This window comes from Carex rostrata, chromosome 1 (assembly GCF_964058835.1).
Source record: "Carex rostrata chromosome 1, lpCarRost1.2, whole genome shotgun sequence".
NCBI classification, from domain to species: Eukaryota; Viridiplantae; Streptophyta; class Magnoliopsida; order Poales; family Cyperaceae; genus Carex; species Carex rostrata.
The window spans coordinates 12,370,812-12,394,369 of record NC_135918.1 but is presented as its reverse complement, the minus strand read 5'-3'; the positions used below and the strand labels follow the sequence as shown (position 1 = coordinate 12,394,369).

General features: G+C 36.3%; 2 protein-coding genes across 2 annotated transcripts; both read right to left on the bottom strand.

Annotated features, from left to right (window-relative positions):
• Positions 1-6,019: 6,019 nt before the first annotated feature.
• On the bottom strand, positions 6,020-8,020 carry LOC144560059 (uncharacterized). The gene is made up of 2 exons (XM_078309243.1): positions 7,073-8,020; positions 6,020-6,988 (listed from the first exon to the last, which is right to left on the bottom strand). Exons 1-2 carry the CDS (start codon positions 8,018-8,020, stop codon positions 6,020-6,022), a joined length of 1,917 nt encoding a protein of 638 aa, XP_078165369.1.
• An 8,196-nt stretch (positions 8,021-16,216) lies between these two features.
• Positions 16,217-23,168, bottom strand: LOC144566477 (peroxidase 2-like). The gene is made up of 3 exons (XM_078316509.1): positions 23,152-23,168; positions 17,665-17,890; positions 16,217-17,188 (listed from the first exon to the last, which is right to left on the bottom strand). Exons 1-3 carry the CDS (start codon positions 23,166-23,168, stop codon positions 16,436-16,438), a joined length of 996 nt encoding a protein of 331 aa, XP_078172635.1. The 3' UTR covers positions 16,217-16,435.
• Positions 23,169-23,558: the final 390 nt, after the last annotated feature.

Here is a 23,558-nt window from a genome sequence, read left to right as displayed (position 1 = left end):
ACAACGCTTCATCCTCATTGATTGTTTCACCTCTTCGTGCCTGTATCAAATTTTGTATATGTCTTTTTCAAGTATTAAAAAAGAATGATTTGAATAAGATATCCTATTGTATTTGGAGTTTACGTACATTGTCCAAAATAATTTGATTTTTTGGATATTGGACTGTCGAATAGCGAGCATCATCAAGCACCACCATTTCATTGACAGGGACAGGAAGAGGTATTCTCACAGCCCAATCCTGCGTGATCTTCTCAATCGCTACGCGGAGATAGTTGGGCCTCAACTGATCACCGGCTGCAGGAGGATATACAATGCCCTTAGCAATGGTCAGAGGAGTAGTACCGAAATACATGACGAGGTCGCATGCTGTGGCCTCCTGCAATAATTATCAGCAATTAGTTGTCTTTAGAATGAAATAATATTGTCTAGCGAATTAACCGCGAGAATCAACAATACCTTTCGATTATGAACAAGTAGTGGTTACCTTTAGATTGTCCAAGCCGCCTATCACTTCGGTCCCGGATGCCTGACTGCTTCGCCGAACTCCCGGAGAAAAGGGAGGTCGGTCCTCGGATGGCTGCCTAATTTGGTGCATTTGGTTCACCATCCTTGATTCCAGCTCAGCCAGTTTCTGGTTGTACTCCATTGAAAGCTCCTCGCGTACCTCCTGGCGCACATGTGCCAACCTTGATTTCATCTCGTCTTTGTTGACCTTGGCACGAGGTCTTCTCTGGGGTTTTGCTCCATTGAATTCCTCCTTCCAGCCCGTGTAGACCCCTCTGCCCCTAACTCGACCGGTGTGTTCTGGATTCGGGAGCGCCAAGGACAAGGAATCTTCTTGTCTTGCGACAGTCCGGGTACCATAATTGACCTCCTCCTCCACCTCCAACTGTTTATTAAAAAATTGGTTATAACAAAACACTAAGTAATGTACACAGAGTTATGATTTTGTTTGAATGACACAGTTATAACAAAATGCTCTTACCATTTTACGAGCAACGGGCTCCACGTCTTTTGGGAGTACTATCCGCCCCTCAACGGTTACCTCAGATCTTCCCATGAGCCAATCTTGGCCCCTAGGATTTTTGATCTTAACCACGGGTGAGTCAGACTGTTGGTTTTGCAAAAGAACTTTTGCCCATTCTTTCGACTTACCCTCGTAACCACCCGACCCTAATTTGTGCGGGTACTTGTTCATTTTGGCGATCTTCCTGCCATTCTCACTTTTTTTCTTCGAACATCAAAGTAAATCTATTACTTAAGGAAGATGAGTACAGATTGACAAAGAACAAAAACTAAGAGCATCTCCAATCCAGCAATTGAAATTAATTGCTAAATTAGCAATTATGAAATTAATTCCAACCCAGCAATTACAGAAACAATTGACACATCAGCATAAGCAATCCATAAGCAATCACTGTTGGAGATGCTCTAATGAGTTACCTAAATTTACATACCTTGAATTCTTCTGTTTTCTTCAAAGCTTGGAACTCCTCCCACACCTCTTGTGTCAGCCAAGGATACACTGGCAACGGATCTTTCCCTTGATCCATCTAAACTGTTTTCAACCTGCTCTTGAATTGCTTCCAATCTTCATTCATTATCTTCAAAGACACTCCTTTTATCTTGCCTTTTGGGTCGTCCACGATGTTCCACTGGTCCTGATTGACAACGAAATACTGCATGTAAGTTCATCTACTCCAAAAAAAAAAATAGAATTGTTAAGTACTTTACCTTCACAATGTTCCACCATTGGTCCTTGTCCTTCTTTTGATCAAACTGATCCCAGCGCTCGACCAGGATAGATGCATGTTTCTTCACCGTGGAGGCACAAAAATTTGAGTACTTTGCCCGATTATCACCCGTCGCACAGCCGTTCTTGTGGAATTCGATTGACAATATTTCCTTCTGCTCAGTGATCTTCTTGCACATTGTCGGACCTCTTTTCCTTTTTTCAGGCCGAGCCTGCGAGACCTCTTCTTCCATGACAGCTACATTCTCTCCTTCTACATTATCCATCACAGCTACATTCTCTACATTATCCTCACCTGAATGTGTCATCGTTCTTTCTACAATCTACCGAGCGAGCGAGAGGAGCTTAGAGGTTCACCAACTACAGGAGGACAGAGCGAAACACCAACAGTGGCAGCACCAAGAGAGAGGAACCACGGAAAGAGAGAGGAGGAGACGCGTGGGTTTAGGGTTAAGAGGAGACGAAGGGATTTTGAAAAGAAAGTGACCAGGCCGACCCAGCGCGCATTTTATTTCGCGCAAACCATTTATACACGGATATTTAATTAAACATCCGTGAAGGAAGACATTTCTAGACGGTTATTTCATTAATAATCCGTGTATAAATTCTATGCGTTCGCGGAAACAAATTCGCGCCTTGGGAAGTTCGAAATGTAAAGACATATTTTTTTTTTTTTTTATATTTTTAAACTTAATTTGCATCTAAACTCAAATATTTATAAATAATAAAATTTCAGAGTTTGAAGCGACGTCGTTCCGACTTCCATTAGATAATTATTTAAAAAGCACATTTTCAGTTTAAATAGCAAATCTTTTAACTTTCTACACGGATGTTTAAGTAAAAAACCGTTTAGAAATGATAGAGAATGTCTCCACGGATATTTCATTAAACGTCCGTGTGCAAATATTTATTAATTTAAAATTCTTAGAAGACGAAACGGCTCTTCAAAATTCTATATGAAACTAGTTCGATCAAGATATTTATATAAATTTTATTTGCAAGTAGAAATGGCCGAAGTCCCTCCGGCCGGCAGTGCTCACCCCTCAAATGTGCCGTGGCCATTGCCCTCCGGCTACGTCCCGCCCGAAGAGGTTGATGTTAATTTCGAACTCCCCCCCGGTTTCGAAGTCCCTCCTGGCTATCTCAGGCCTCCTCCCAACTACAGGAGGACATGGCCGTGGCCGCCTTCAAATGTGCCACGCCGAAGTCCAAGGGGGCATCCACCACCAAAGCCGTACATAAGGAGGGGCGATCGCTGGATCAGGCCAAAGAGCCCCTGGATTAGGAGGAGGCCGGGGTCGCGCCAGGGCCTTTATGAAGGCATGTTTCATTAATTTAGCTATCTTTTTTTGTTTTCTTCTTCTGTATTTTGTTTAATCAGTTTTTTTTGTGTTATATGATGTATTAGCCAGGATCCTTTTTGATGTAATATATTTTGTTTAATTTAATCAACATTTTGTTTTCTATAAATTTTTCTTTTTTGTTAAATAAATGATGCTATCTAAATAATTAATAATGTTAATATGTTATAGATATAAATTAACGTGTTAAATTAAATTGTTAAAATACCTTTCTACATGGATATTCAATTGAAGTGTTAAAATACCTTTCTATTAATAATCTCATATTTATATTAATATTTAAGTAAAGATTCATAAAATATAAACAGACAAAATATAAACAATTAAAATATAGACAAATGAAATATAAATTATTTAATATTAAAAATAAAAATAATCTATTTCTTGGTTTTATTTGAAGATTCATCTTTTTTGTCTTTATTGCTTTCTTGATCTTCTTCATTTTTTTTCTGCTTCTTCCTCGCCCTTCTCTTCTCCTCGTCTTCCTCTTCTCCTTCCTCCTCATCATCTTCTCCAGCAGCCTCTTCCTCTTCCTCCTCTTCCTCCTCTTCCTCTCCCTCCTCTTCTTCTTCATCGTCGTCTTCGTCATCATCTTCTTCTTCTTGGTCATCGTTCTCGCACCTAGGGCAGATCCATGAATTGTATCTCGGATCTCTGCTGCCTTGGTAAGTATTTGAGCAGACGCATAACGGGTGGTATGAGTCTTGACAGTGGTTGCAATGGAACAACCACTCATATTTTCCGACCTCTTGGCACACTGTGCACTGTATGCCTCCAGTGGGTAAGTCATTTTGTGAGTCGTCTGAGTCTGAACCTTCAGTTTGCTGGAAGAACTCACTCTCAGAACTATTTGAATCGTTAGAGTTTGAGTAGTCACTGTTATTTTGTGAGTCATCGGATGAGTAGGGATCCATTTTTCCTGGGAAAAAATTAAAGAAGTAAGTTCAAAAGAATTGTACAATTCAGATTGTTTTGTAATGGAGTTTCTCGGATTATATAGAATTATGAAGTTGTTTTGATCGTCTTCTCAGATAATTACATAGAAAGGCAACTATTCGAATTCCGCGCTTCAAAATAAATGCAACATTTTACAAGATTCATGCATAACGGACGTCTTAATTAAAATAACTATTTCTACACGGACGTTTGATTAAACGTCCGTGTACGATTCTTTCTAATAGTTTTGGTCAATAAATATGGCTCTAATTACTAAAGGGTTAGAGAATGAATATGGTGCCCTTTCAATTTTCTTTTATTTAATAGTCATAAGTTCCAACGATGCAAAAGCCTGCTCATAATTAATACATGTAAAAGAGTAAAAACTAATTAATAAAGAGTAGGGCTAAAAGTCCGTGTGGAATACCTTTCTACACGGATTTTTAGTTAAAAGTCTGTGTGAAAAACCTTTCTACACGGAGTTTTAATTAAAAATCCGTTTAGAAAGGTTTTCCAAACGGATTAAAGGTCCGTGTGGAAAACCTTTCTAAACGGATTTTTGTTGGTACTTACATAAATAATAAGTTGCCTTTATTTTTTTATTCTTAAATGATGCACTTAATATGTCAACTAGAAAAAAAACACTACATATAAACAATGATACGAAATCATAATATTGAACAACAGATCATACAAAACCATATTAAACAGTAAGAATAAATGCAAAATTTCATAATATGGAGCGTAGTTTCCTTTTCCAGTTTAAATAATAAATGTAAAAACTTAAGAATAAATGCAAAATGGCTGCGAACATTTAGAAAGGTTTTTAAACATTTTAAAATATTCAAAAAAAGAAATACAGAGCTAAAAGAGAGCTACACGGACATTTAACTACATGTCCGTGTAGAAAAGCAATTTGTCATTAAAACTCTTCTTAAAGGAAAAGGGGGCTGTTCGATGGGTTCTCTCACCATCGGTTCTGCTTATCAGATATCTATATTCATAAAATTTATATTTAAAAGGAATAAATAAACAAATAAAATGTAAAATACAAAAACACAGTAAAATATTATCGATCGGTTTACAGTCATCCAAAGATCTCATCAGTAATGCAAATAAACTATGCTTATCTATTCGGCTATTCATCTCTGAAATATTATAAAAGAAATAAATATTATAAATTGTTTTTTTCTGGAATATAAATATGAAATTGTTCACGGTTAAACAAAATAAATATTATACATTGGTTTTTTTTTTCCTTTTTTTCTTTTTTTCCACTGTTTGAACATTTTCCCATAGTCCTTCACTGTGGTCAGATCTCATGTAATTTGCTTCATCTTGTTCTTCAGTAGTTGTTGCTATCTCAGCCTGCACATCGGCACAAAATGGAGGTATCTCATCGAACTGGTCGTACTCTTCTTCGTCGATTACGTTTTCTATCCCAACAATCCTTCTTTTTCCGGGTAAGACGATGCTCCACCTAGCATCACTCGGGTCAGTGACATAAAAGACTTGGGTTGCTTGCTTGGCGAGTATGAACGGATCATCAACATACCCGACTCTGTTAAAATCTACCACTGTGAACCCGTCGTTATCAACTTTAACACCACGGTCTTCGACCCATTGACACCGAAACAAGGGAATGCTGAGGTGAGCATTGTAAACGAGCTCCCAAATTTCTTCAATAACACCGTAATATGACTTTGATGCCATTACAGGCCGGGCATCCCCTGATCTACTGAATTCTTGAGACGTCGCCACCAACGTCACCCCACTATTTTGCATGGTGCTCTTATCACTTTGTAATTTAGTGTAAAATGTATATCCATTAATCTCGTATCCTTGGAATGTTCTAACAACCATTTGGGGTCCTTGGCCCAGCAATCTAACCGTTTCACTTACGGGCGACATTTCAGAGTGTGACTTCACTCTTTCTTTCAGCCATCCTATGAAACAACGGTTATGCTCGTCAGTAATCCACTTCTGACTTAGATTTTGGAACGCCAATAGGACCAACACCGGTCATGTAGTTGGTGCAAAACTCAATCACCTCTTCCGTGGAATATCCTTCTACGATGCTACCTTCGGGCCGATGTCGGTTCCTTACGTAACTTTTCAAAATACCCATAAATCTCTCGAATGGATACATATACCGCAGGAACACGGGACCACAAATCTTAATTTCCCTCACAAGGTGAACAACAAGGTGAACCATAACATCGAAAAAAGATGGCGGAAAATACATCTCAAGATGGCAAAGAGTAACGACGACCTCCTTTTGCAGAGAGTCCAATTTTAGCGGGTCTATCACTTTGGAATTAATTGCATTGAAGAAAAAACAAAGCTTCGTGATGGCTTGCCGAACGGGCTTTGGTAAAATTCCTCGGATTGCAACAGGAATCATATGTGTCATTAAAACATGACAGTCGTGGGATTTCGGACCAATCAATTTCATGTCCTTCATCGACACAAGCTTCTTAATATTCGAAGAATACCCTGATGGGACTTTAATACTATGAAGGCATTTACAGAAGCTTGTTTTCTCGGTCTTCGACATTGTGCACATTGCGGGAGGTAGGTATGCCTTTTGCTTCCCTTTATATTGCGGTGCAAGCTTGGGTCTTATTTTCATTTCCACCATGTCTTTTCGAGCATTGATACCATCTTTAGTCTTCCCCGGAATATTCAACAATGTGCCGATCAGACTGTCGCAGACATTTTTCTCAATATGCATGACATCTAGGCAGTGTCTCACTTCTAAATATTCCCAGTACGGTAGCTCCCAAAATATGGACTTCTTTTTCCAAATATTTTTCGGTGGTGCTTTGGCACATTTTCCGAAAACAACTTTAAGATTTTTAACCAGCAGGAAGACACCCTTCCCGTCTAACGGACGACGTGCCACTCCAAGCTCAGTGTTCCCGTTGAATTCTTTCTTCTTCTTACGGTATGGGTGATTAATAGGAAGAAACCTACGGTGCCCCATGAAAACATTCTTTTTACAATTTTTCAACCTCAGCACCTGCGTGTCATCTTCACAGATAGGGCACACTTTTGCTCCTTTAGTACTATAGCCCGATAAATTTCCGTACGCGGGAAAATCGTTTATGGTGCAAAATACCATGGCCCGCAGCTCAAATTGCTCTTTACCGTACGCATCCCACACCCGGACGCCATCCCTCCATAATTTTTGGAGGTTCTCAATTAATGGTGCGAGATATACATCTATGTCATTTCCGGGTTGTCTGGGTCCTTGGATTAGTAATGACATCATTATATACCTGCGTTTCATGCAAAACCAAGGAGGAAGATTGTAAATGCATATAAGAACTGGCCAAGTACTGTGCCGACTGCTCATGCTTCCAAACGGACTCATTCCGTCTGTGCTTAACCCTAGCCTAAGGTTTCTTGATTCGCCACCAAATCCTGTGAAATCTCTATCAATGTTTCTCCACTGAGGAGAATCAGCTGGGTGTCTTAGTTTACCGTCCCTTTTACACTCGTCTTCATGCCAACGCAATAATTTCGCATCTTTGGAATTTGCAAATAACCGTTTGAATCTCGGTATTATCGGAAAATACCACACCGACTTAGCCGGAGCCCGACCCTTGTTTCCTTCATCGTTACCATCGTCAGTGTCCTGGTTCTTACGTCTGTACCGTGAAACACCGCATTTAGGACAAACATGCATGGCCTCGTACTCTCCACGGTACAATACACAGTCATTCGGACATGCATGTATTTTTTCGACCTTCAAGCCCATTGGACAGATCAACTTCTTCGCCTGATATATTGTACAGGGTAACTCGTTGTTATCTGGGAGCATTTCTCGTAAGAGCTCTAATAAGGACGTGAAACTCTTGTCGCTCCAACCATTGTCTGTTTTTAAGTTCAACAATTTCAACACAGCTGACAGTTTTGAAAATTTGGTACACCCGGGATATAACGGCCTTTTGGATTCATTAGACATATACTGAAATTTTTTATAATTTTTATCACTAATTTCATCTTCCACATCATGTAACATGTCTTCTAGATTTTCAATAAAATCGTATTCTGCATTTTCATCAATATTCACACAATCATCCTCGTTGTAATTAAGTTCAAGTAGATTATCAAAATTTTTGACATTCTCAAAATCATCATTGGAATGAAGCTCAAAATTATCATCAACTTCTACATTAATATCAACATTGTCTTCCAAAACAAAATTTCTATTGGTAGCACTACATTCCCCAATTTTCTCACCATGCATAAACCAACACGTATATCTCTTCTGAAATCCCCGACAAATCAAATGAGCTCTAATTTCTTCCAAGTCCCCAAATCTTTTAAAATTGCTACAATCTCTACAAGGACACAAGATGTCGTTATCCTTTGTCTTCGCTCTATAACTCTTGGCACATTTTATGAACTCATCAACGCGAGCCAAATATTCTGCAGTATCACGTCGCAATTCGTACATCCAACTTCGATCCATCTGTAAATTAAATTAAAAGAATGATTCCAATTAGTCATGGTGGTCGAGCAACATACATTGTTACAAATTCTTGGCTTACAAACGGGCCGGTTTACAATCGTAACCCACTCCTTGAATATTATGCCTCATATGTGAACACATTAATTAGTGGGATTTAATTAGTGTTTAAGAAAAATTCGACAGCATTTCCCCTTAACTCCCCAAGTATGCGTAAACCACATACTCGTAGGAGCAATAAGGAGAAATGCTGACGAATTTTTCTCAAACACTAATTAAATCCCGCTAATTAATGTGTTCACATCCTAAATGAGACACAATATTCAAAGAGCAGTCCCAAACGGGGGACTATCCAAAATTAATCCCTATTAGATTAATTTTGAACGGGCATGAACCTAAAAGCATCAATAGGTCGGTTATTGGACCACAATACACTAATTATTTACATTACCTTAACAGATCAAGCATGCATGCATTAATAAATAATTGACCTAAATAATTAAGCAATAATAAGTACCAGAAAATTAGCGAGAGAAAAGAGGAAGACTAACCCTAGCAAGATAGAGAGGAGAAATGCAAATTAACTTCAAAGATCTCAGCTTCGGTCTTGATCCTTGTGCGCAGAAATCAGACCAACAGAGAGAGAGAGAGAGTAATTGATCAAAACGGCGCTGGAAGAAGGCCTTTTTGTAACCCTAAACCTTTCTACACGGACATTTATCTATAAAGCCGTGTAGAAAGTCGAGAGAGCTACACGGACTTTTATATAAACAGCCGTGTATAATTATTTTTTAACTCTTTTTAATTAAAAGAAAAAACCTTTTTTAATTCTACCTTTCTACACGGCTCTTTATTAAATGTCCGTGTAGCATTGTATTTTTTTTTGGTTTTTTTTTTTATGTTTTTCAGATAGCAAAACAAACAATTTCCAAAAAAGAGGAAGACATTTAAAATCCAGAATTCCAAAACATATATAGCAATTTGAACAAAAAATTCATGTACATTAATTTATACAAAAATTACAAATTCTTATTGAGCATTAATTACAAAAGTAAAATCCATATAAACTAAAAAATTCTATCAAGGACTGGAAGAGGTGGATATATGAAGGACCCTCAGAATCGGATGGAGAGTCAGATGAAGACGATCTCGTCCGACTCCCCACCCGGCTCTGGTCCTTCATCCGACTATCCGGCTCTGAAATTATCCTCCAAAAAAACTTTAGCGCACAAATCAGACCAATTAATTGGGGAAATGAAGCAATTCGCATGGGAATTCGAGATGTAGGTTATCAATTATATCGGACTGGTCATCTTATGAGCTCCAAAAACAGTAGCTCATCTTTATAGATTTGCGATCCGAAATAATTGATAAACCTAAATTTCTGCCCAATTGTTAACTGCGAGAGGGAGAGTACAGATTGATCAATATGTTCTAATAAAGAAAGAGTTCAATAAAGATTCATATGTAAACTAAAATTTCCATTAAGGACTGGAAGAGGGGATCCCCTCTTCCAGTCGTTAATGGATATTTTTAGTTTACAAGTGGGTGATTCTTTCCTTTTGGTGCCAGTAGGGTTTAGAGAGGGTAATATGAAGATACATATTTTAATAAAGAAAGAGCTAGCTGAAAATAAAAAGTTGGATGAAGGACCTTCAAAAAAAAGAGAAGAGGTGGATGAACAACCTTCAGAGTCGGATGAAGAGTCGAATGAAGAGTCGTCCGACTCTTCATTTGACTCTTCATCTGACACTTCGTCTGGCTCTGAAGGTCATTCATCCCTCCTCTTCCATTTTTTTTGAAGGTCTTCATCCCAACTCTTTATTCGATCAGCTCTTTCTTTATTAAAACATGATCTTCATATTACCCCCTCTGTAAATAATCAGATTACAGAGAGAGAGAGAATTGATCAAAACGGCGCTGGAAGGAGAAGGCCTTTTATATAACCAACTTGGTGCTCGAAAAGGCGCGCCCTTACCAAAACCCTAAAATAACCTTTCTACACGGCTTTTTATTAAACGTCCGTGCAGCTCTCTCAAGCTTTCTACACTGTTATTTAAACAAACATCCGTGTACAAGTTGGACATTTCTTCACGGTTCTTTAATTAAATATCCGTGTAGCTCTCTCAAGCTTTGTACACTGTTATTTAAACAGACATCCGTGTACAAGTTGGACATTTCTTCACGGTTCTTTAATTAAATATCCGTGTAGCTCTCTTAAGGCTTTCTACACTGTTATTTAGACAATAAGCCGTGTACATTCCCTAATAAACGTCCGTGTAGCTCTCTCAAGGCTTTCTACACCGATTCTTTAATAAAAAACCGTGTAGAGATTTCACAGATATTCCAGGCACCCAAAAAATTACAATTTCTCCACGGTTTTTACGTAAAATTGTCAAATCCGTGTACAATGTGCAGTGTACAATGACCATTTTTGTAGTAGTGAACTAATGTTCTTTGTAGCACACTAGTATGGAAAGCGAATTGGGTCGATGCAACCCTAATATAACATTCCAATTGAAGGTCTTCGTAGCAAACTAGTAGTGTCTCCAAATGGCAAGAGAAGAGGGTGGTTGCAACCTCAATACAACACTCCAATTGAATGTCTTTGCAGCACTCTATTAGTGTCTCCATATTATAAGGGAATAGGGTAGTTGCAACCCTAATACAACACTCCAATTGAAGGTGTTTGTAGCACTCTAGTAGTGTCTCCATATGGCAAGAGAAGGGGGTGGTTGTAAACCTAATAAAAGACTCTAATTGAAAGTCTTTGCTGCACAATTATAGTGTTTTCATATGGCAAGAGAATATGGTAGTTGCAACCCAATACAACACTCCAATTGAAGGTCTTTGCGGCACTCTAGTAGTGTGTCCAAATGACAAGAGAAGATGATAGTCTCAACTCTAATACAACACTGCAACTGAATGTCTTGGCATTACTCTAGAGTGTCTCCAATTGACAAGAGAAGAGGGTGGTTGCAACCCTCATACAACACTCCAATTGGAAGTGCTTATAGCACTCTAGTAATGTATGTTGGTCCCAAAGGCACTTAGAGGGGGTTGAATAGGGTCTTTTTAAATTTTTAATCTAAGTTATAAAGTTCGAGTGTGTCGTAAAATTATTCTTGGTGGAAACTTAGAATAACTTTGTCCTAAACTAAAATATAAAATAAATAAAGTAAATAGTAGAGTTTAGAGACACTTGACACGAGAGTTGTCTACGGAGTTTGGCACTAACGCCTACGTCTCCGGGGCCTGCGACCTTCGAGATGACGCGTCTTTATCCAATGAGAAAGAATTATAAAGTGGAACCGATGAGCCCTTACAATCTTCTGGAAAGTCACACGGCCCAAACAAGGAGCACTAAAGGCTCAAAGAAAGACAATCTGATTCGCGAGGATTCAAGGATTGCTGGTTTAGCACAAGGCTCGAAGTAGTAATTGTTTTGATCACGCAGAATCACTCTAGGAGTTGTTGAATTGATTGAATAAGCCTGAGATTGATTGTGAGTATTGAAGTTTAAGCACACAAGCAACAATGGCTTTCTCTAGATCTATAAATACGAAATATTGAAGTTGCAGGTGGCTAGAGTGTCTCTCCAAACTTTGGTATAGCTTCTATTTATAGAGAGCTGATAAAAAGGAAGTATTTGGTGCTGACCGTTGCAATGGTACAGGGACCGTTACAACGGTAAGGTAGTTTGAACTGGTTTGGACTGTAACGGTCAAGGACTGTTATAACGGTCTCCACAACGGAAGTCTCTGTCTCAACTTCCGGTTGGAGCCGCTTGATTTCAATTTAACCTGGCGCAGTCATTTCTATGAATTTATTTATTCCGTTAAAACGGTCCCTGGGCTGTTGCAATGGTAGGCCTCACTTAGGTCAGTTTCAAGCTTATTTTACCAATTTTACAGATTAATTGTCCTTAGTCTTGAATTATGCTTTTGCTATCCAATATCTTGTGCTTCATGACCACATCCTCGATGTGTATTTATTGAATCTTCAGTTGTCATGAACCTGCACATGTCTCAAGAAGGAAAACTATAAAATGCAATTATGTATGTTTTGCAAATCTAGTCAAACGAGCAAGTCGAGAGCTCCAAAAGCCAACAGGATGTTCTATTTATAATGATTATTTTGAATTGATATTTAGTTCTTGTTTTATATATTGTGAGTCATGCATGATTTGTGTTTTTGAAACCACACCGTACGGAGGTGGTGACAACCCTCTTGTCTTCAAGGGTGTTATGATATAGATAAGACTAAATTATGTATACGAATAACCTTAGGGATAATAGATTAGATGGACCAAATCAAGTCTACCTCGGACAAATAGAATCAAAGGTTGGACATGGAAAGTTGTGGGAGGCCAAATTACGAGTACTTCGTAATTGGGGACTTAGAATATATCAAGTATCGGTACTTAGTAATGGTAGTAGATTCCTTCAATTAAATAATCCTAATGGGTAGTGACAGCCATAAGACGAGGTACAATAACATGATTGGCATGAAACACGAACGGTAGATGATATGAGGTAGAAATAGGCCAACTTAGTTGAAATTTCCATCAAGACAATAACATGAATTTAGAGAACTCCTAAAGTAAATGAATTGACCAAGTAATTGTAGACCAAAAACCCTTAGACTTCATTAACTTGATCACAAACCCTTTTTTATTTACATTTAATTTAGCTTTTGTTACAAACCAACTCTCTCGGATATTGAATCCATAATCTGTGATTTGCAACAACCCCCCCCCCCCCCCCTTATTTGCATTAGTTTAGAATTAATTTACTTAGATAAAAATTATAATTGCATTAGTCTTTGGATCGATGCCCATATTTACTACAAGGATAGATTGTGTGTTTGCAATTCAATCTACTTTGCATATTTAGGGTTTATAAATTTAAAGCAAAAAAATGTACGAAATAGACCAATAATTTATATACCCAAAATACACATCAATGCAACCCTAATACAACACTTTAACTGAAGGTGTTTGCAGTACTCTAGTAGTGTCTTCATATGGCAAGACAAGAATGTAGTTGCAACTCTTATACAACACTCCAATAGAAGATCTTTGCAGCACACTAGTGTTGTCTCCATATGACAAGAAAATATGATAGTTGCAACCCTAATATAACACTTTAATTGAAGATCTTTGTAGCGCTCTAGTAGTGTCTCAATATGGCAAGAGAAGAGGGTAGTTGCAACTCTACTACAACACTCTAATTGAAGGTCTTTACAACATTCAAGTAATGTCTACAGATGGCAAGAGAATAGGGTAGTTGCAACCTCCAATACATCACTCCAATTGAAGGTCTTTGTTAAACACTAATAGTGTCTCCAGAAGGAAAGAGAAGGGTAGTTTCAACCCTAATACAGCACTCCAATTAAAGGTCTTTGCATCACTCTAGTAGTATACCCAGATGACAAGAGAAGAGGGTGGTTGCAACCCTCATACAACACTCCAATTGAAGGTGTTTACAACACTCTAGTAGTGTCTTCATATGGCAAGAGAAGAGGGTAGTTGCAAAGCTAATACAACACTTTAATTGAAGGTCTTTACAGCACTCTAGTAGTGTCTTCAGATGACAATCAGGATAGAATGACAGACTACACTAGGCAGACTATATGGAATGAGGATAGAATGGCGCTAGACAGCGTTGGCAATCTTCACGTGTGCTTCCGCCTACCAAACAATGCATAACAGTGGCATTCTCTCGCCAACACAAGCACACCTCTGGAAACTAAAAATTCCAATAAAGGCAAAAAATTTCATCTGGTTAATGAGAGACATCAAAATACTCACATAATACTGTCGAGAGGATGCGAGTTATGTGGCAACACCAACACTGAGACATAGAATCATATTATGTGGAACTGTCTATTTGCAATCAGGTTTTGGGAGGCCTACTTGCACATTTAAACATAGTAACCCCAAGAGGAACTTCTATTGTACGTGCTTGGAAGTTTTGGATTGGGGGGAATCCAAAAGAGCTAATGCAAGAAGGAACATTATCTTGGCGGCATCATTATGGTGCTTATGGAGGGAGAGGAACAAACGACACTTCTCTAATAAGCGCAAAACGGTGACAATTTTGATTAATGATACAATACTGGATATTGCTTTTTGGTCACAATGCAAGTGGCAAGGTGAGAAACCATGCGGGAGCTTACTGCTCCCTCTTGGTCGCAATAGATGCTAGTTAGTTTAAATTTCAGAGTATTTGGAGGGGCCATACATTGTAAATAAAACCTTTTAATATTGTTGTAATATATATTCGTTGACGGCTAGTCAACCATAAAAACAAAAAAACAAGAAAGTTGTGGGATACAACGTGGGCGATGAACACCTAGACATTATGGAAAGAAAGAAACAGACAAACTTTTTTTGAGAGCTACAAAATCAGTTGCCATTTTTATTAACAAGGCAGTGATTGATATCCATAATTGGAAACTCTTTAAATAATAAAATGTATATAGAGCTGGGGAGGAGTTATGTAACATAGCTAAGTCTTTAGCTTAAGGGTAACCAAGAAGAGTTAATGTGGTGACAATGTATATAGTTTAATAGGACCATGTAAATTTTAAGTTTTCTTATCAATACAAATGTTAACCTTAAAAAAAATATGAAAGCTACCGGTACCAACAAGCGTAAGAATCTTTGGATGGCGTACTTAAGATCGAATGGGCTATTAACGGTGAATAACCTGAGATTAAGATGGACTATCACAATAGAAGTGCCCTCTGCCAACAGGATGCTGAATCGTTAACACACCTGTTTGACAACTGTAGATATACAAAGCTACTGTACCAAAAAATCCCAGAAATAACTCAACTGGTAAGAGCGAAACTGACCGATCAAGTCTATAGTGCAAAAAGGGGGGGACAGGGGTGGAGAGAGGCAAACTATTTATTCTTTTTCTTTTTATATTGTTGGCGGTAAAAGATTTACCAACAATTATATGGCAAATGGCAATGATAAAAAATGTTTATTTACAAATTAGAGGCAAACTATTAATGGCAATGTTCGTAATTTGGAGGGAGGGATGCTCGAGGATCTTTACGGACAACGACAAACAGGTTGCGCAGTTGCTGGACAAAATAAAAGAGGAAATGAAATAGCATAGCAGCGCGCCATTGAGAAGACTTTGAGGATATGCTTTCTTATTGAATTTTCCTACTTTGATTCTTCTTTAAATCGATATTTTCTATTTTAATTTCCGGTACTTAGTTTCTGAAGCTCAAGTACTTTGAGCTAATTGTTTTTCGCTTTATTTCAGTACGTGTAGTTGCAAAACTCTTGTAACAACCGACATCAATCAAATATGGGCATGCCCCATGTTTTTTCTCAAAAAAAAAAAAAAAGTTATCCGGAAAACACACACGACTGAGATTTGGATATTGTTCTGACCTGTCAAGTAATAATTATGTTTATAATTAGATAAATAGTGAGGAAATGCTAAGATACAATTCAACCTAAAAATAATGGGTGTCATCTTAAGGGGCACAACTTCATCAAGGTAGCATGGTACCTTAATTTCTAGTGTTTTATGTGGTTATTTTTCACAGTTTTTTCATTTTTGTTGATAATAATGTCACATTGAATGAAGTATACCTATCTTTATAATATCTTATTTCACGTGAATCATGCAATTAGTTCAAGAAAAATTAAACTGCAGCATATAATTGATAAAGACACTTTAATTCCTTTTACATATTATACATATATAATATGCAAATTAAGAGTTGAAGAATAGGAAAGTAAAAGAAAAGAAAAGAAAAGAAAAAACTCTGTAACAATACAATAGAAATGAATGGAATAACCGATACATAATAAAAGCATAAAAACCAAGAAATAAAAGCAATGGAATTTCAAACCAGATAACTGCATATATAACATCCTCAGTTGACGAAACGACATGTGCCCCTGACCTCGCCTGGTGACCCTGTGAGCACCTCAATGCTCCCCATTTTTACCATGGCGTTTATGAAATCTTGCTTAAATTTTTCAGGCTCCTTAGTGTAGGTCTCTACCTGTTTATTGGTTTCACCGCTGGTGAGCAAGGCCCAATCGGAGAAGAAAAGCGCAGTTAACGATTCAACATTTTTGTAGTACTGTACATCTAGTTTATCCGGTGTCACAAAGTCCTGTGGAACAACACCATCATTGGTTGTATTCTGGGGACAACGTTTTCTCAAAGAGGCGCCAAAGGTTTGGTTCATGGTGGGATCAATGGTGGGGTAGAGGCGGCTGGTGAAGGAGGAGCAATGCGATCTTCCGATTGAGTGGGCCCCAGAAAGAGTGACCATTTCGGCAGCAGAGAGCCCCTTCCTTGCAAAGCTGGCCACAAGTTGGGTGAGATTGAAAAAAGGTGGGGGAAGATTTAGCAAGGCCTCAGTACTGTTGGAAACCCTACCGTCGAGCCTACCTGTCGGGATTTTGTAGGAGATATTGCCTAGGATGTATGAGGCATCACGAGCAGCCAATGCTAGGATGTCAGCACATGAAACAACTCCTTTACACTTCTTTTCTAGCTTAGCCTTGGCTGCGTCGATCACTTCAAAGCCTCGGAGGCTCGGGAAGTTTGGAATGGCAAGCTTTTCTGGTTGAGGGTTTGCTTGAGTTGGGTCCAGGAGGACTGAAGCATCACAACCCTAGTGAGTGAAAAAAGAATAGTTGTTGTTATGTCATTCGCTTAATTAAAACATTCATGTAGTAATTCTTTAGTATTGTCATGGTAAGTTTTAGTTTGAACATAATTAGATTGTTAAATTATCTTTAATCATGCATAGCACAGGAGGCTCTGTCGGAGGGAGGCCATATCGATAATGTATATAGTACACAAAACTAAACTATTTACAAGAACAAATTAATTAGCTGTTCAGCACTAGGTAGCTAGCATCCCTACATATGAAAAAAAAAATCTTATACATTACAAATTTACAATACTAAATATCAACTTCTTCCAACAATATTCATTTGATTGGTATATAAAAAAAAAAAAAGGATATGTATCATTGATTTTGCTTAGATGATCTACATTCACAACCACTTTGCATATGGCCATTTCACACAGAAATATAATAATATGCTGGAACAAATTAAACAGTAATAAAAGCAATAATGTTACCCTGACAAAACAGTCATGAAAGTGCATGCGAATGAGACCAGCGCCTAAACCGGGATTTCTTTTAACATAACTTCTGACGGTGCTCTTCACAATTGACTCCGCCGTTCTACATTTGCTCCTGTAATACCCGACCTTTAGAGATCTAGAATAATATGCTTCTGATACCGGAAGCAGTAGCTGGAATGCTGTAGCAAATATAAGGCATGTGATCAAAATGGAAATCTTGCTTTCCATCTTAATGGCAAAGTATATATATATTGACAGGATAGTTGAAAGAGAAAGAATTAAGGAGAGCTGATGAGGAAGAATTGAAATATGATGAGTATTTATAGACAAGGTGCTGTGGAAAGATGATAAGTATATACATATATTATATATATTACTTTAATGGTTCTAAGTTCTAACCACTTGAATCTTACTTCCAAGTTCTTTCGAGACAATGATTTAGTTATCATTGCAAGCTAGCTTAATATATTAACCTTCAAAAAATTTAGCACAATATATATTAATTTTACTGTTCGTAAAATATTCTCATCATTGTCAATGCTGTCAAAAGCTCGACCGAGTGCCTATTAATTATTTGACACCAGGACCATACTCAACTTTTATCTATAAAGATAACAAATTACAAAACTAATAGTAGATAATCAGTGAATAAAATAGTTAATTATATTAAACACATCATTTATCATGTATGTAATATCACAAAATATAAAAATTATACGTTTCTATTCTATTATTTTAAAAAATAAATTATAATATAACGATATACATGTGGTATAAATTAATTTTCTCATAAATTGAAAATTATAATTATAGAAAATGTTAAATAAATCTATATATATATATATATATATATAGAGAGAGAGAGAGAGAGAGAGAGAGATGGGCTATGGTGCATTGCAATGCGTGGATGGGTTTGTGCATTGGACTATAAATCTAAAATTCAAAATCCAAATGGCCGATCCAAACCGTTCATCTTGTTCTCCATATTAATATGTGCTTGGAGACCAAATTTTACATTTTTCTGAATTTTTTTACTATTTATTAAGTATTTTACAAAATTGTTGATCCAACGGTGGCTGCTGATTTTACTGTTTTGTTAAGCCACCGTTGGATCAACAATTTTGTAAAATACTTAATAAATAGTAAACAAATTCATAAAAATGTAAAATTTGGTCTCCAAGCACATATTAATATGGAGAACAAGATGAACGGTTTGGATCGGTCATTTGGATTTTGAATTTTAGATTTATGGTCCAATGCACAAACCCCTCCATGCATTGCAATGCACCATAGCCCATCTCTCTCTCTCTCTCTCTCTCTCTATATATATATATATATATATATATATAGGAATATACTAGCATGCTATGCATAGCATAGAGCCCTCCGTGCAACGGCTCGGATTTCGAGTTTTTAAAATCCTAACGGTCGATCCGAACCGTTCATCTTGTTCTCCATATTAATATGTGTTTGGAGACCAAATTTTACATTTTTTGGAATTTTTTTACTATTTCTTTAGATTTATTGAAAATCGCTGTTTTTGTTATGGTCCAGATTTGCTGAAAACAGCGATTTTCAATAAATCTAAAGAAATAGTAAAAAAATTCCAAAAAATGTAAAATTTGGTCTCCAAACACATATTAATATGGAGAACAAGATGAACGGTTCAGATTGACCGTTAGGATCTTGAAAACTCAAAATCTGAGCCGTTGCACGGAGAGGCTCTATGTTATGCATAGCATGCAATAGTGGAGAACTTGGAATTAGTGTCGACTATTTATTAAATGGCCGACACTAATACTAACTTTTAGTGTCGGCTATTTATTAAAAAGCCGGCACTAATAAGTATTAGTGTCGGCCATTTAATAAATAGTCGACACTAATAACTTATTAGTGTCGGCTTTTTAATAAATAGCCGACACTAATACTTATTAGTGTTGGCTTTTTAATAAATAGCCTACACTAATGTTTTTTTTTTTTTTTTTTTTTAAATTTCAAAAATTCACTATATATAAAACTTTATATAAAACAAAGATATATCAAATATTTTGTTCTGGGGTGCTCATATATTTTTGCTGAACTATATATAAAACAAAGATATATCAAATAATTCATCATAATTTACAAATAACACTCACTAAATAAAATATCATCCAAATTGCTCATTTATCGTTATTCTTATAAATGGGCTGTGCAAGAAAGTTGAAATTGAGAAGGCAATGGATTATCTACATGACATGATTTCTAAAGGGCATCAGCCTGATGTCGTAACCTATAACATTCTTATAGATGGATTATACAAGAATGGTGAAATTGAGACAACAGTGGATTTTTTTACATGACATGATGTGTAAAGGGTATGAACCTGATGTCGTGGCCTTTAACACTCTTATAGATGGATTCTGCAAGAAAAGGCATTGTCGTGAGAGAGAGGTGGTGTAGCGAGAGAGCACAGTTGACGAAATGAAACAGCGTCATCTTCTAGTAATCACCTAGAAGAAGCGGCAAGGTTTGAGAAGATCAGATCGGAAAGAAGCGTGAAGTGAAGTGAACGCTCAAGAGAGAGGGGCAGCTAGGTTTTTCCAAGCGGGAGAGATGTGCGGAGGGAGAAAGGAGGTTGTGTTTTAAACCCTAGGCGTGTGTTGTGAAAGAGGTGCACGGGACTTAAAATGAATTTTTTTCAGCTTTAGTGTCGGTTATTTATAAATAGGCGACACTAATGTATTAGTGTAGACTATTTATAAACAACCGACACTAATACTTAACTATTAGTGTCGGCTATTTATAAATAGACGACACTAATGTATTAGTGTAGGCTATTTATAAACAACCGACACTAATACTTAACTATTAGTGTCGGCTATTTATAAACAACCGACACTAATACATTAGTGTCGCCTATTTATAAACAACCGACACTAATACTTAACTATTAGTGTCGGATATCTATAAACAACCGACACTAATACATTAGTGTCGCATATTTATAAACAACCGACACTAATAGTTAAGTATTAGTGTCGGCTATTTATAAACAACCGACACTAATACTTAACTATTAGTGTCGGCTATTTATAAACAACCGACACTAATACATTAGTGTCGCCTATTTATAAACAACCGACACTAATACTTAACTATTAGTGTCGGATATCTATAAACAACCGACACTAATACATTAGTGTCGCCTATTTATAAACAACCGACACTAATAGTTAAGTATTAGTGTCGGCTATTTTTAAAGCGACACTAATTGTACATTCTCCACTAGTGATGCTAGCATATTCCTATATATATATGTTTGTTCTAGCTATCAGATTATATTGCCAAACACATGCATTCTTCAAAAAAAATTATAATCTTTAGAAAATAAAAATTACATGACTGTTAATTTAATAACTTGAAACTTAATCATTTTTTATGATTTCTTTTGTAAGAAATAACGAAGGCTCAGAAGTACAAGACTATATATGTCCACTGGATTTGAATCTAAAACCTCTCAAGTGTAAATGTAATAGATTACTATACTGCTTGTAGTACAAGTTAGTTAATTTAGAGCGTCATTAATTGAATGCCCTAAAAGAATCAACTGTTTTTCCCAATTCAGTGTTCAAGAATAAAATAAAATAATTTTCAAAATAACCACAAATCTCAACAATTATACTTGATTGCACTGGATTAAAATTTAAGGAAAAAATTGATTCACCAAAATTAATTACAATGAGAATTTTAAATATTCAGCAGTTTTCCCTAGTTTATTCATGATCTTAAAACTTTATATTTTCGATGAATGTGTAATTTTTTTCTTATTAATATACGTGTGTAGCACTAGCAATGTCGATATTAATGTAATTTATTATTTTCATGAATTATTAGTTGTTACAAAGTCGCATATACCTTGGAAAGTAGACCCGGTTATGACACCGAATTTTTTATTAATATCCAAATTTAATATTAAATTTCAAAAAATAACCGTATCAGCCATGTTTTTCGAAATATACCCTTTCCGGAAAAAAAATTTCCGGAAATTCAGTCTATTTCCGGAAAAAAATTTTACGGAAACTGGCTAAATCCGGAAAAAATTTTTCCGAAAATAGACGGAATTTCCGGAAAAATTTTTTCCAGAAATGCAGTTTATAAATTCGCAGATTGTCGTCGCTTTCATTTCATCCGCTCTCTCACAGTAAGTTTTAATTTATTTATAATTTAAATTTTATTAATTTATTATTTATAATTTAATTTATTTATAATTTTAATTTCATTAATTTATAATTTTAATTTCATTAATTTATAATTTTAATTTCATTAATTTATAATTTTAATTTCATTTATTTATAATTTAAATTTAATTTAAATTTATTTTATTTATAATTTAAATTTAGAAGTATTTAATTTGTAATTATTTAAATATGTAACTATTTAATTTGAAATTATTTAAATTCTGAATATTGTCATATTAATTGAAAAAAAATTAAAAATGGTGCAGAATAATTTTAAAAGTTTTATTAATTCTAAAATAATTTTGATTAATTCTGAAATGATTTAGAATTGTTTTAGGAACTTTTTGCTTTTCGGATTCCTTACGGAGCTCTGACAGTCAGATCGACCGGTTTTCGATTGAGGTAATTTTATTTTCTTTATGTTATTTTTAATTTAATTTAATTTATAATTAATTACTTCATTCCAAAATATTTTTTATTTTTTATAATATTGTCCAGAAAATTTAGAATTGTTTACAACCTTCCAAAATGGTTTATAATAATTTTAAAAATTCCAATATAGTTTAGAATGTTGCCCTATTAATTTATGAAATTCCAAAATAGTGTAGAATAATTATTGAAAATTGTCCAGAATATTTTTACCAACGGCAACACAATTTTTAATTAATTATATGTTGTTATTTTTGAAATAGTCAGACCAATCGAAATAAAAAATGACAACTATTTGTGCGAAAATTTATACTGGAGGGGAAATCCAATATAATGATGAGGGGGTCTATTACAGTACCCGAGCTAAATACTCATTACCGATAACCGTGAACCACAATTTTGATTATCTTCAGAATGAGATTTATAAATTTGTTGGGTACAATGCTAGTCAAGCAAATCTGGAAATTCAAGCCAGGTTTAATATGTCCACCGATGGACAACGTGACTATCAATTAGTACCGGTAATGGACCAACAATCATTCGAAATGATTTTAGGAATTGTGTCGTCTTTTTCACAAAGGTTCCAGATTGCACGGAGACCCTTCGTGAAAAATGCCCGTGTGCCATGTGCTAACTCTCCTATCCCACGCAAAGCCTGTACGTATATTCGGAGTATAATAAATGATATATAATAAAACAATCATAAAATTCAAAGTTAGAAATATTTACATTTCGAACAAATGTCGATCCGCTGGGAATGTATCCAGACTTGGAGTGTTCGTCTCTTGAAACCGGAACATTACGATCCATACCCACCACGTGCTGGCCAAACAGGTAGACGGATGCCATGCAGTTCTCCTGGTACCATTTACGATATCTTAGGAGGTCATTTATATCCCACGGACGACCTACTTCGTACACATGATCTGCATAATGTGTTGCATCGTTTACATGCCGACGGTGCACTTGCGCCCAGTTGGCATTTCTCTTTGAGCCTGATTTCAACCTGTTTACAAGGTTAGTAGAATAAATAAGTAAATAAGTACTTTAAAATAAGTAAACCACATATGATTTGCGAATATTACTTGTGCAGCTCTTGGTGCTCGACTGCATCCTGGAGAAGCGGTGGCTCTATCTGTTGCCATCTTCCGAACTGTCGCATGCAGCGATCAGGATTGTGATGCTCAACAATCCAATAAAAAATAAGAGGACCGCGGTACAAGTAGAACGGCTGACAAA